The following is a 12,864-nucleotide window of genomic DNA, read 5'->3' as shown; positions in this document are numbered from 1 at the left end:
CAACAGAAAATTATAGCAGACATATTGACAGAGTTGTAAATATTATTTCTGAGTTTTTTATGGAAAGAAATTTCAAGGGGCTAAGAAATGTAGAAGCTTACTGGGCCCCATTCTCACTTCTGACAGATTTGGTGATTCGGAGATCGAGGCGTGGACTGGGATTAATATCAGAGGTTCAGACCTAAATGCCCCCCTCAGACCCAAAGAGCTATGCCTCTGTAGATATATATTGGTCCCATAGTGGTGGGAGAAAGAGAGAGTGAAGACTAGACAGCAGAAAGAGGAGAAAAGGCAGAGAATAAGCCAGAAAGAATCGTTGCTGATTAAATGATTAGGATTTTATTTTTATATTCTCTGCTGTAGATTTTTTATTGTCTTTCATACTTTTGTTTTTGATTGGCAGATTACGTGCCTTTAAAACTTTTGATTGCTTAGTCGCTTACACAAACCATTTTTAACTGTTTTTGGAAGCTTTGTTTGAAGAGGAGGACCTACACAAAGCATTTTATAGTGCATGTCCTCTTTTGTAGAATTTCATTTTACATGCTTGTTTAATGTATTTTTGTCTTTGTTGACTGAAACTAAACTATCATTTTTACTGTTACCACTGGTATCACCAGACTCAAAGTGATCTTCCACTCTGGAAATAGAATTTAGATTATGTTCAGCTCTACTATGTTGACCTACCAATTGGTACACTCTCAACAATCTCTGAATACTGGGAAAACGTTTTGAAATGATCATGGATTTTAGCAGACACTACTTGCCTACTGTACCTCTGGCACCACTATCACTCACAGTCTGAACAGGAATGAAAACAGAACTTCTTTCATGAAAAAAGCTCAACCTCACACGTTTTATCTCCAACATTTTGAAACATTTAGCCTGTTCCAATCAGTGCTAGTTCAATTTTATAGAGCAGTCATTGAAAATATACTAATTTTATCAGTATAACTCTGGTATGACAGTTCACCTGGTTAGTCAAAAATAAACTAAAGTATGTCATTTGGACATCTCAATGACTGTAGGCCTGAAACTGCATTTTGTTGATGACCCTAATACATCACAAATCAGGAAATGTGAAGGAAATTCAATCAAAGTCCACACTTACCTGGGCAACCATCTGTTTGGAGTTATTGACATGAAGGGAATGTTACTTGTTACTAAAAGCAAGATCTAAAGTACTCCACACATTGTTTATTTCATTTTAAAGTTACTCTACTTAACAAAGTCTCTGATTCATCTTTGTCCATCCCTGATCTCAAACTCACTTCTATCCTGCCTAAGTTATACTGATTTTATAAAGAATACTCTATATATTACTGGACATGACAACAATTCTGCATTATTATATTCTTCTACAGTATATACAATATTCTACTTTGTGCAATATATTAACATTCTCTACTACTGCAGTGTATAGAATGCTGCCTTGGTGTCATATATTGTGCTATTAATTGTATTTACATTTGTCACTAATGGATGTAATACCAAGGAAAATTCCTAGAAATTATGTTGCCTGGCAATAAAATTTAAAGTTGATTTAGTCTAATTATTATGACTGATTTAATCATTAGCACATTTATCTTGTGAAATTATGAAAAAAGAAAAGGCTTCACACACCCCACATTGTATAATGCTGAACTTTACAATGGTGAGATCCAGCTAAACATCCATTATTGTAAATGATGTCTTAAACCTGGGTGCGTTGTAACTGCACAGGATACAACTAATTTCAAGTGCCAAACCATTTAATACAATAGACACTGGCCACATTCACCAACCTCAAATATAAAGGCATAGTCACTAGTCTGCTTTTTTCCTTCAAAAATCTGCACAACCACATTTATCATGAGAAAAAAGAACAAAATAAATCTTAACATCCACACTATGTTAAAAAACACAAAATATGATATGTTCCATAAACAAACAACAAAATGATTTTTTACACTATTAATAATACCGCAAGCAATTTTTAATAGACGTCACACTAGGAAAAAAATAGGCACTTTTTTTAAAGATAAAAAGAGTAAAAGATACAATACATAACTGGACCCTTTCACACTTGAAGGGTTATTTCAATGCCAATTGCCAAATACCTCTCATGTCATAAGACTCCAGAAACATAATCTTGTGATGGTACACATGTTGCACATGTCTTTTGTGATAAAAACTACTGCATCTTGTTGGTCACATGAGATTTTTCTTATGCATAACTTAATGACCTCTCCCTAAGGTGGTTTACCAAGTTGAGCAGGACTGACATTTCACCAGAATCCTTGACACTGAAAGCAGCCTTACATTTCCCTTTTTTGAACTTCAGATTTCTTGTTCAACCCATACATGAGGCAATGTTCCACTTCTTCTTTGTACTGGCTGGTTGTTTCAGTCCAGGGAAAGGATTTCCTGACAGCAAAGTCAAGTACCGGTGAAAGTCAGAAAGAAAGGCCACTGAAGTGTTCACTATTTATGATGAAAGAGATGAAAAGAACACTAATCACGTTCATATAATCTTTTGCATCCTAAAATAATATACACCAAATTGGTCTTCCATTGGTCTAAGAAAAGATGCTATTCTCTTGTGTTCAAACTTTGCCATACAATTACCAAGAGATCCAACACGTGCCCCAAATTACCCTCTGGTATATGCTGGCCCTCTAATAATTTTCATACCAGTCAATATTTTTCTAGTCTTCTAGCATTTGATTTCCTCAGTGCAATACTACTGCAACCTTTTGATTTTTCTTAACCAAAATGGAATTTGCCTGGGACATTGGCTGCCATGCCACATGTAAGTAATACCATATGCCATTAAGACACTTTCATTGCAAAAAACTCCTCTGCTGACTTTTTCCTATTACACTGCACAAGTGTTATCTGCCTCACTTAGTGCTTTTCAGTAAATGTTTACAACCACATAATCACCACTGGGTGAATGTTATTTTTTGCATGATAACCCATTCCTGATGCATCTGTGACACTCTTGCACATGAAAGATTCAGAAAAACTGTTGTTGTCACTACACCTGTGTCAATTAATATGCAATATTCAAATTCAACAAAATATTCAGTCTTTTCTCCTTCTAAATTCTACAATCAGTACATATGACTCATTGACACCTATCTGCCTGCCTTAAACAGCAATTTAAGGCAGGCAGATAGCAATTTTGCAAGCTACATAAAATGCAACATTAATAAATTTGCACATACATAAGAGCTTACAAAACTACAGTATTTAAAATATCTTTAAAATATTGGCACACTTAAGTGAAGTACTGCTACAGCACCTCATGTTTTCCTGCTGAATAAGACTCTCCCTTTCAATTTCAGTCCATCTACTACTACCAGCTTCCTGCATACATCACAACATAACACATCTCTCAACCAATGAATACAAGGTGTTTGTTACATGCATGCACAATATGTTGATATTTATTCAACCTTTATTTTACTCAATATACTTCTCAGATATCACCATTAGCAATTAGTCCAGTTTTTTCTAAAGTATACTGAAATAATGCCATTTAAGCATTTATTCCTTTTGTCACTTATTCTAGTACTCTGAGGCAAATTGCCTGTTGAATTTAACAATAAATCTTTCAGAATTTTGAAGCACATTTTGCTTTATAGCACCTCCTTCACACAATAGAAGAACAGCATCAAAACACAATAGAAAAATCCATTTACTTTGGCCACCTATTCTATTTTTCAAAAATGGTAGTAGGTTTAGTGAGCCAATTCCTTTCCAGATCCATATAAGCAGATATGTTCAAATCTCAATCACTGCATATTGCTTAGTTTTAACACTGGGAAACAAATAAACAGACAAAAAGACAATGAGCCATTCTTGCAAAGAATAAATAAACTCTTACCAAACTGAAGGAGATGTTAACATTAAGAAACTGAGTGTGAAGCTGGAAGATAAGAAAAGCATCATCTTCTGGAATATGGTTCAACTTAGCCTCCAACACGTGGGCTGGTAATATAGTCACATTCATAAATTCCCTCAGCCTAAATTCAATAACACCTGCAAAAGACAATAGTAAAATAGTAAAACATAAAATAGGCTGGCAGACTTCTTGCCCAGAGAAACTATAGAGGAAATGTCCGGCAAATTAAAAAGTGGACATAAGAAAAATCTGGAAAGAAGTATGCCCCACCAGAATCTAATCTGAACATGAAGTGGCTAATAGGGATCCAAAATGTATGCAGTCAGTGTGTTAAAAGTAGCCTACCTGTTTCCAACTTTCTTCAAGTCTACTGTCAGCATTCAAAGCCTAAACCTAAGAAGGTGATACCAAGGGCTCAAGAGAAAAAAAAACGAAGAAGGAAGAGGGGGGTGCAGACTAGGTAAGAGGATTACTAGACTATCTGCTGTAGCCAATCAAAGAAATGTCTGTTCATTGGACAGGGCTGTACAAAATAATAATTTTCTCTTTTTTATAATTGAGTGTGCCATTTTCTTTAGTATTTGTTTTTTTTCCATGTGTAAACCATTTAAAGTTCAGCAACATAGCAAAACACTTAATACATAGTATGATGACCAAGATAATGAACTTAGTCATGTCTGAACTGAATTTGATGTGAGCAGTGACATTATTCTGAAAACAGCTAATATGGTCTAGTTTGTCACACCTTTAATCTTCCAAGATCGTACTTTACAGGTGAAGTACGGAAGGCTGGGGACTGACACAGAATTATACTTGATCCCTTACCACCTGTAGGAACCTTAGAGACCACCTGTAGGAATTCAGTCGGCTGCTACTGGCCAGAACACAGAAAAGGAGACGGTGGATTATTTTCTGTTATTTTTTACTGATTTAGAAAAATGCACTTTTTTTGACAGATTACATTTTGTTAATGAGTAGAAAACAAAATAAAAACCTTATTTAAATGCATTTCAAAAAGTTGTAAGGGAAAAATATGAAAAAGTCCAAGAGGTGAATATAGCAATATTCTATTATGTTCTTGTCTGTAAAAATGATCAGTATATGCCATTTATATAATCCATAACTTGATTCCATGAAATATTACATACAGTAGGTGTGTTTTAAAGAGGCCACATTTGCACTAAGAATTTTTTTAGTTTTTGAAAAATACTGAAACAGAAAAATAAAATGTTAATGACTTTTTCACAATCTTTATTCTAGAGGGCTGTAGTTAATGCAGGTTTTCACTGCATCTATAATTTATATATTTCTTTCCTTCCTTTTACTGAACTCAGGTTTATTTTACTTCCCATTTACTTTAAAATACCCCTATAGCATGCATTATCATTTTGAAAAAGTACAATTTAAAGAAATACATATAGATTTATTTTCTTGGTAGACACTTTTACCCAAAGCAACTTACAAAAGAGGTCAACAGGCAACAGAGGACTGTTTGGGAACAAGTACTGCCAGACAAGAATGCTAGCTTACTGGTATAGCTTATTTTTATTTATTACTTACTTGTATATCTTACATTTAGTTACTTATTTTATTTATAAACACTTATTTTTAATTTTTAAGGGATTCTCTTTTGAATAAATAAGTTTATTTCTGCAAAACTTAAACCGGTCAATATTACTTTACCATGAAAAGAATGCCAAAAGTTCATTGAAAATTAAGTGCCTTTTAAAAAATCTTTTTTTAACCTATCTTTTCCAACATTTTATTAGAAGGTTATAAATTAGTAAGAAATAAAAAGGCAGAACAATAAATTTAATTCTTTGTACTAAAATATATGACAGTTATGCACATATTACCAAATGTTACATTGCAAAAGTTTTGCTACTTAGAGCATATATACAAAAAACAAACTGCCATTAGTGCCATATTATGCAATATTTTAATTTTAAAGCATGCCTTATGGTTCTAAGTAAGACATTAGATGCAATGCAAACCCAAAAACTATGTGACCTTTCAAAACCACAGTTAGATGTCCTGATATTCTGCAGGAAAAAGTTTTTTGTGAATGAATTCCAAATAGTGTTATCTCAATCACTAAATAATTAAAAAGACAATAAATGTGATATACGCATAAATAATTTATTACTATAACACATTAAGTTTCATGGAATTTGAAACAACTAAGCATCTAAACAAACATACATCAGGACAACATTAATTAATTATTCCCTACAAAGTCATATATACTTCATGATTCTTTGCTATACTATTAACAACTTACATATAAACTGATACACTGCTGGTCAAGCAACTCGAAAGTGTACAATACCTACTGTACTTATCATGTGTTACTCATCATAAACTGCAATCTCAAAATGTACTTTGTAATTGTGAAAAATGCAGCTTGCGATGTATTATATATTACAATTACCAGTTCATAAAGTGTACTTTTGAAACACTGCTCTTTGTTACCTTAACAAGTGTGAAACTTTTTTCTTGAGTCTATTCACTTAGTTTACTTCCTGAATAACTAACAATAACCTTAAAATACCAAAGTTAAACACAGTAAATTGATTTCACGACAAGCTGTCAAATATAATTGAATTGGCCAGGGCTGTTAAGCAAATTAGTCATTCCAGTCACGAGATATATTTAGAAGGAAGATTACTGAAGCATGTGACTGAGAGAAGGAAAGAAATCTTTAGCTCTACATATGAAAAGTGTATGAAGGAGCATGAAACATGCACAGTAATTAGTGTAATCAAAAAGTACAAAATTCAAGTGCATGACAAAGTTCGAAAATTAAGTTGTTTGGGAGCATGCAGAGAGGAGTCTCTTACTGGATATAAACTAAATCTAAACTGAGGTACTGACACACTCTTTTTGTAAAAAATGTCACAGATTTACGGCTTGGATAAATTTACTGCTCAACATTGTCCATTAAAAAATTTGTTCCCTGAAAGTACAAAATTCATCCAACTCAGTCATTGTCCATACTAAGCCAAGCCTGGATGTAAAAGGAGGAGGGCTGGGTGTTCAGTCAGCACCCTGACCCCATTAAACCCCAAACTGATACTGAAACAACAGGAAAGTTTAAAAGGTCAATGATCCACTCAAGAGATCAAGCTTCTCCTACACCACAGAGCCTATGATGAGGCTAAGTGAAAGGACCCAGGAAACCCAGCCCATGGTACAGAAAACTGATCCCGGGTGCCAAGGAGTATACAAAATTTGGTACCTTAAATGTACTGCTGTTACACTAATGTGGAACAATGGAGCAGCTGATGTACAATAGGATTATGCAGTATACCAGTGCAGAGAAAGTACTGAAAAACCTAAATTTTATAGTACGGTACTAGCATTTTGTTACTTTCAGTGCTGTAAGTAAATGGTAGTTTCCTCACACTCGTGGACACTGTGTTTGCAACCCTGTCCCCTGATCTTCGATGAAATATACATATTACAACTAACTCGATTAACAAGGGACAATCCCTCTCCCCAAACTTACATACAGTATATATATATATATATATATATATATAATGTAAATTTTGCCTGAGATACCCAACCTCCCACAACCCCAACTACCCACACCTCCACCAAAACGATCACTCCTTGTTTAAATGTGCCAAGTGTGATGAAGAGGATAGGCATATGATTGTATGGTGCAGTTGGCAGCCAGCTGTGAGTAAGGTAATGGTACTATCCATTATTTACTTCTCTAGCACAGAGATCCCAAAGTTGGTTTTGAGAGCAAAGTCAAAATGTTATTACCAATCCCATACTAACAAGCAAATTCAACCAATACCAGCTAGAAATCTGGGGTCTTGGCAAAGTGAGGTGGACCACAAGTGGAATTGAATTGAGAGCAAAAGTGTTTTATTTTCCTGCCACAGTGACCAAGACACAGTCAGTGAACAAACATTTCATGACCATACACCTTCATTTACATCATACCAAGAGCACAGTCATTCAAGTGTATCCACCAATAGAAGAAGCCAATGAAAGCAACAAAAGACACATTTTATGACCACTTAAAAGACTTCATGGACAGCATCAGGAGACATGATATGAAGATGCTCATTGACAACATGAATACCCTGATTTATAACAACTGGCCAGGCTAGGAACATGTCGTCAGTTCATTTACTTCAGCTTGGTGGAAAAACAGCAGTGGTGAGCATTTTATAGGTTTATAGATGTAAAGCTCTGTTATAAGTGTACACATCGCTTATGTATCAGTAAAACATATTTTACACATAAAAATTATTCCTAAGAATATGTGGCACTCCCTGACAGGATCACAACTAATGAAATTGACTATGTTCACATCAAGACCCAAAGGCACTCAGCACTTCACATGAACTGACCAATTACAGTGTTGGCACAGGATCGGACCACCAGCTTGTGTAGGTATTCTTCAAACTCCATTTGAAATTAATCATGGACATGGTCACCAGCCTGTCCTTATACAATTAAAAAGTTCATCAATCAGCCACTGGAAGATCAGTATTAATCCAGCATGAGCACTGAGCTACAGTATACTGTATATACTGTCTTGTATCATTGGAATAGATAACCAATATCACAATTTATGAACAGCTAAAGTGCTAGCATAACCAGGCATGCACCAATCATGATCATGTCATGGTGAACATTCAGTACTGAGAGATGGATCACAGAGTAAAAAGCCATTGCTGACACAAACCGCTGGCTAGATTGCAAGGGAGTAGAGGCACAAGCAGCAACAAACTGAAACAAAAGTTGATTGTTGTATCACATTGTTTGGGAGCTTGCAGACTTAAGCAGTTCCAACAGCAGAAGTCAGGATGACAATGGCATGTTGGGTGGAAGGCATCAAAAAAACATTAAACAAAATGTTAGTAAATAAGACATTTGACTTTGACATGTGTGCCCTTTGAGAAGAACTGGCACTATATATTGACCTTATTCCTCTATGGAAGACAGAGGTGCCCAACAACAAGTTAAAGAGTGGCAAGGCTGCTGGACTAGTTGGCATAAACTATTGAAACACTGTGGGCACACTGTAGCCACGAGACTTACTGATCTGTTCAATGAATGCTAGTATACTAAAAATGACCCAACCAACGTAGTGATATGGTGAGGTCATCAGATTTCCAAAGAATGGTAATCTGGTCGAGTTTGATTTTGAATTTTATTTTAAAAGCAAGCAGAGTTCTGAAATGGATGGTCATGCATTGAGCTTATTTTCACACTACATACCATCCTCAAACAATTTCAGTTTCAAAAAAGCCTTTGACAACAAACAAAGAGAGTAAATCTGGTGTATTTCCTGAATGTACACCATATTATTATGTTTTGTCAACATCTTCTACAACCTGAACTGAGTCCAGGTGCTGTGTCAAAACAGATGGTAGAAGCATTGATTATTTTGGCATCAACAGTGGAATGTGGCAAGGCTTTATCCTTTTTACCTTATCGTTCCTTCTCATAGTGGACTTTATCATGCACAATCTTATTATGCACAAATTGACACAGATACAGTATATTGGTATTCTGTGGAGAGTCCTGTTATGCCTCACAGACCATGGCTTCACAGATGGTACTACGTTGCAGAGTCTGGTACACTCCAGGCCAGTTCATCCTCGCAGACTATGATTAGCTCCTTAAAAACTGCAGCTACCAAGATTAAGCAAGTCAGCAGTCATTGTCAGTGCCCGCCAATTTTGGTAGTAAACAACTCAGTTGAGAAGGTGCATTAACTTACAGTCAAGTGAAAAATGCAACACTATGAAATGCTTTTTTCATTTTAACATGTGTGGACAATTGAAGATTTGATCTTCATTTAAACAGTATCAATAGATGCTTAATTTAAATAAACATAAATGCAAAATTTCATATGTGGAAGAAGAAAGATGATCATCATTAGAGTGGATCTCGGAGAATCATGTCTTGTTTAAACCTCTGACATTTAGTTTGTTTTGCTCTTTGTTGTTGAAGTGTGTGCTGTTACTTGGCCTAGATCAAAATAGCCCTCTAAGAATTTCAGGAAGGTTATAGATGCCTATAAGTCTGGGAAGGGTTATAAATAGATATCCAAACATTTGGAAATCAACCACTTCACTGTCCAGAACATCATCTGCAAAAGCAGAAGATGATTTTAATCAACTGACAACTTGTCAAGGCAAGGTCGCCCCAGCAAGTTATGCCCGAGAGCAGAATGCAAGATGCTGAAAGACGTCTATAAGAATCCCAGAATTTCATCATGAGACCTACAGGTATCTGTGCCTGAATCTATTGTTAGAAATAGGTTACGCAAATTAGATGTACCAGAAGGAAACCTTAGCTATCCATATAGAACATTGTGAAAAAAACTAAAGTTTGTCCATTAACAACTAGGCATAGACCAGGACTTCTGGAACAATGCACTCTGGGCAGAAAAGGCAAAGGCGGAGTTATTTGGACACAGCAACAGAAGAGATGTTTGGCAAAAGAAAAGATAAAATTTGATTAGAACAACCTAACACAAGCTGTAATGTGTGGTGGTGGTGATGCTATGTTTTGGGGCTGCTTTGCTGTCTCTGGGGCTGGGTAGCCCTAAGAACTATAGGGTGTTTGAAGATGATTTGAGATAAGTCAGAAGACTGAAGTGCTACTGAAAGTGGGCCTTACAAAGTAAAGGTAAATCCACCAAGCAATTGCTGCAAAGAAAGAAGCTGAAGGTTCTGGAATTAACAATTCATAATCTCCTATCGAGATGCTATGAAGGTATCTGAAATGAGCCTGTGCATGCCAGACACCTCTCAAACATTATACAGCTGAAAGAATTCCACATGAAAGTGGGAAATCTTTCCCCATCAATATCAGAGACTATTAGACAGTTACATTAATAATAAATTATAATACAGGTAATGCATTTTATTTACGTAGAGTCTTTCCTATGCTCAAAGCACATCAAAAATATTTCAAGGCATACAAAAAAGAATAAAAGCAAAAAAAAAAAATCAAATACAGCTAGAGAAGAGATAGGCAAGAGACAGTATTGCACAGTAACTGAGCAAAGGGGGTTCAGTACTGTTAGCCTTGTGGTTTACAGTGCAATGACTTCGCTAATAGGCCACACTGACTCCAGAAATACCAAAGCAAAAGTTAGTAATACAGTAGCTTTACAACGTATTGCCTTCAAGATGACAACACTTTCTGGAACCAGTAACTTATGTGTTATCTGCATCATTCTTCATTGCCAACCGCTATATAGCACACATTACTACAATATGTGTTCACTCTGGGTGCTACAAGTTCATCTACAAAAAAAAAAAAAACACTTGCTATTCTATTAAACTTAACTGCTTCATTTTTAAAAGCAATATTCTTACATTTATACTGAAAAGGTAAAAGAAGGTTTCTAGGTAGAATCATTACAGTTAAAGCATTCAACAAATCTAATGTCTTATAATCAACTACTAAGCACACTGTCCACTATCTACTGAACTGCTAAATGTTACAGAATTTACACAGTAAGTGCAACCAAAGGTCTATTCACCTACATACCTTGCACCATACTGACTGCATTGAGACATTTATTTAAAAGATTTTGAGGTAAGCCTCCAATTTCTTGAAGCGTAATACAAACCGGATTCCAAAAAAGTTGGGACACTATACAAATCCGGAATAAAAACTGAATGCAATGATGTGGAGGTGCCAACTTCTAATATTTTATTCAGAATAGAACATAAATCACAGAACAAAAGTTTAAACTGAGAAAATGTATCATTTTAAGGGAAAAATATGTTGATTCAGAATTCATGGTGTCAACAAATCCCAAAAAAGTTGGGACAAGGCCATTTTCACCACTGTGTGGCATCCCCCCTTCTTCTTACAACACTCAACAGACGTCTGGGGACCGAGGAGACCAGTTTCTCAAGTTTAGAACTAGGAATGCTCTCCCATTCTTGTCTAATACAGGCCTCTAACTGTTCAATCGTCTTGGGCCTTCTTTGTCGCACTTTCCTCTTTATGATGCGCCAAATGTTCTCTATAGGTGAAAGATCTGGACTGCAGACTGGCCATTTCAGTACCCGGATCCTTCTCCTACGCAGCCATGATGTTGTGATTGATGCAGAATGTGGTCTGGCATTATCTTGTTGAAAAATGCAGGGTCTTCCCTGAAAGAGATGACGTCTGGATGGGAGCATATGTTGTTCTAGAACCTGAATATATTTTTCTGCATTGATGGTGCCTTTCCAGACATGCAAGCTGCCCATGCCACACGCACTCATGCAACCCCATACCATGCAGGCTTCTGAACTGAGCGTTGATAACAACTTGGGTTGTCCTTGTCCTCTTTGGTCCGGATGACATGGCGTCCCAGATTTCCAAAAAGAACTTCGAATCGTGACTCGTCTGACCACAGAACAGTCTTCCATTTTGCCACACTACATTTTAAATGATCCTTGGCCAGTGACATGCCTGAGCTTGTGTATCTTGCTTAGAAATGGCTTCTTCTTTGCACTGTAGAGTTTCAGCTGGCAACGGCGGATGGCACGGTGGATTGTGTTCACTGACAATGGTTTCTGGAAGTATTCCTGAGCCCATTCTGTGATTTCCTTTACAGTAGCATTCCTGTTTGTGGTGCAGTGTCGTTTAAAGGCCCGGAGATCACGGGCATCCAGTATGGTTTCTGGCCTTGACCCTTACGCACAGAGATTGTTCCAGATTCTCTGAATCTTCGGATGATGTTATGCAGAGTTGATGATGATAGATGCAAAGTCTTTGCAATTTTTCGCTGGGTAACACCTTTCTGATATTGCTCCACTATCTTTCTGCGCAACATTGTGGGAACTGGTGATCCTCTACCCATCTTGGCTTCTGAGATACACTGCCACTCTGAGAAGCTCTTTTTATACCCAATCATGTTGCCAATTGACCTAATTAGTGTTTATTGGTCTTCCAGCTCCTGGTTATGCTCAAATTTACTTTTTCCAGCCTCTTAT

General features: G+C 36.3%; 1 protein-coding gene across 1 annotated transcript in view; it reads right to left on the bottom strand.

Annotated features, from left to right (window-relative positions):
• Nucleotides 1-12,864, bottom strand: part of tm7sf3 (transmembrane 7 superfamily member 3) — a 77,986-nt gene that overhangs the window by 55,618 nt on the left and 9,504 nt on the right. Inside the window, exon 2 of the mRNA XM_039761674.1 lies at nucleotides 3,872-4,026. Coding sequence (XP_039617608.1) covers nucleotides 3,872-4,026 — 155 coding nt within the window. The remainder of the gene's footprint in view (nucleotides 1-3,871; nucleotides 4,027-12,864) is intronic.

Source organism: Polypterus senegalus, chromosome 8 (assembly GCF_016835505.1).
Source record: "Polypterus senegalus isolate Bchr_013 chromosome 8, ASM1683550v1, whole genome shotgun sequence".
In the NCBI taxonomy this organism is placed as follows: domain Eukaryota; kingdom Metazoa; phylum Chordata; class Cladistia; order Polypteriformes; family Polypteridae; genus Polypterus; species Polypterus senegalus.
This window is presented reverse-complemented; position numbering and strand designations above follow the sequence as displayed.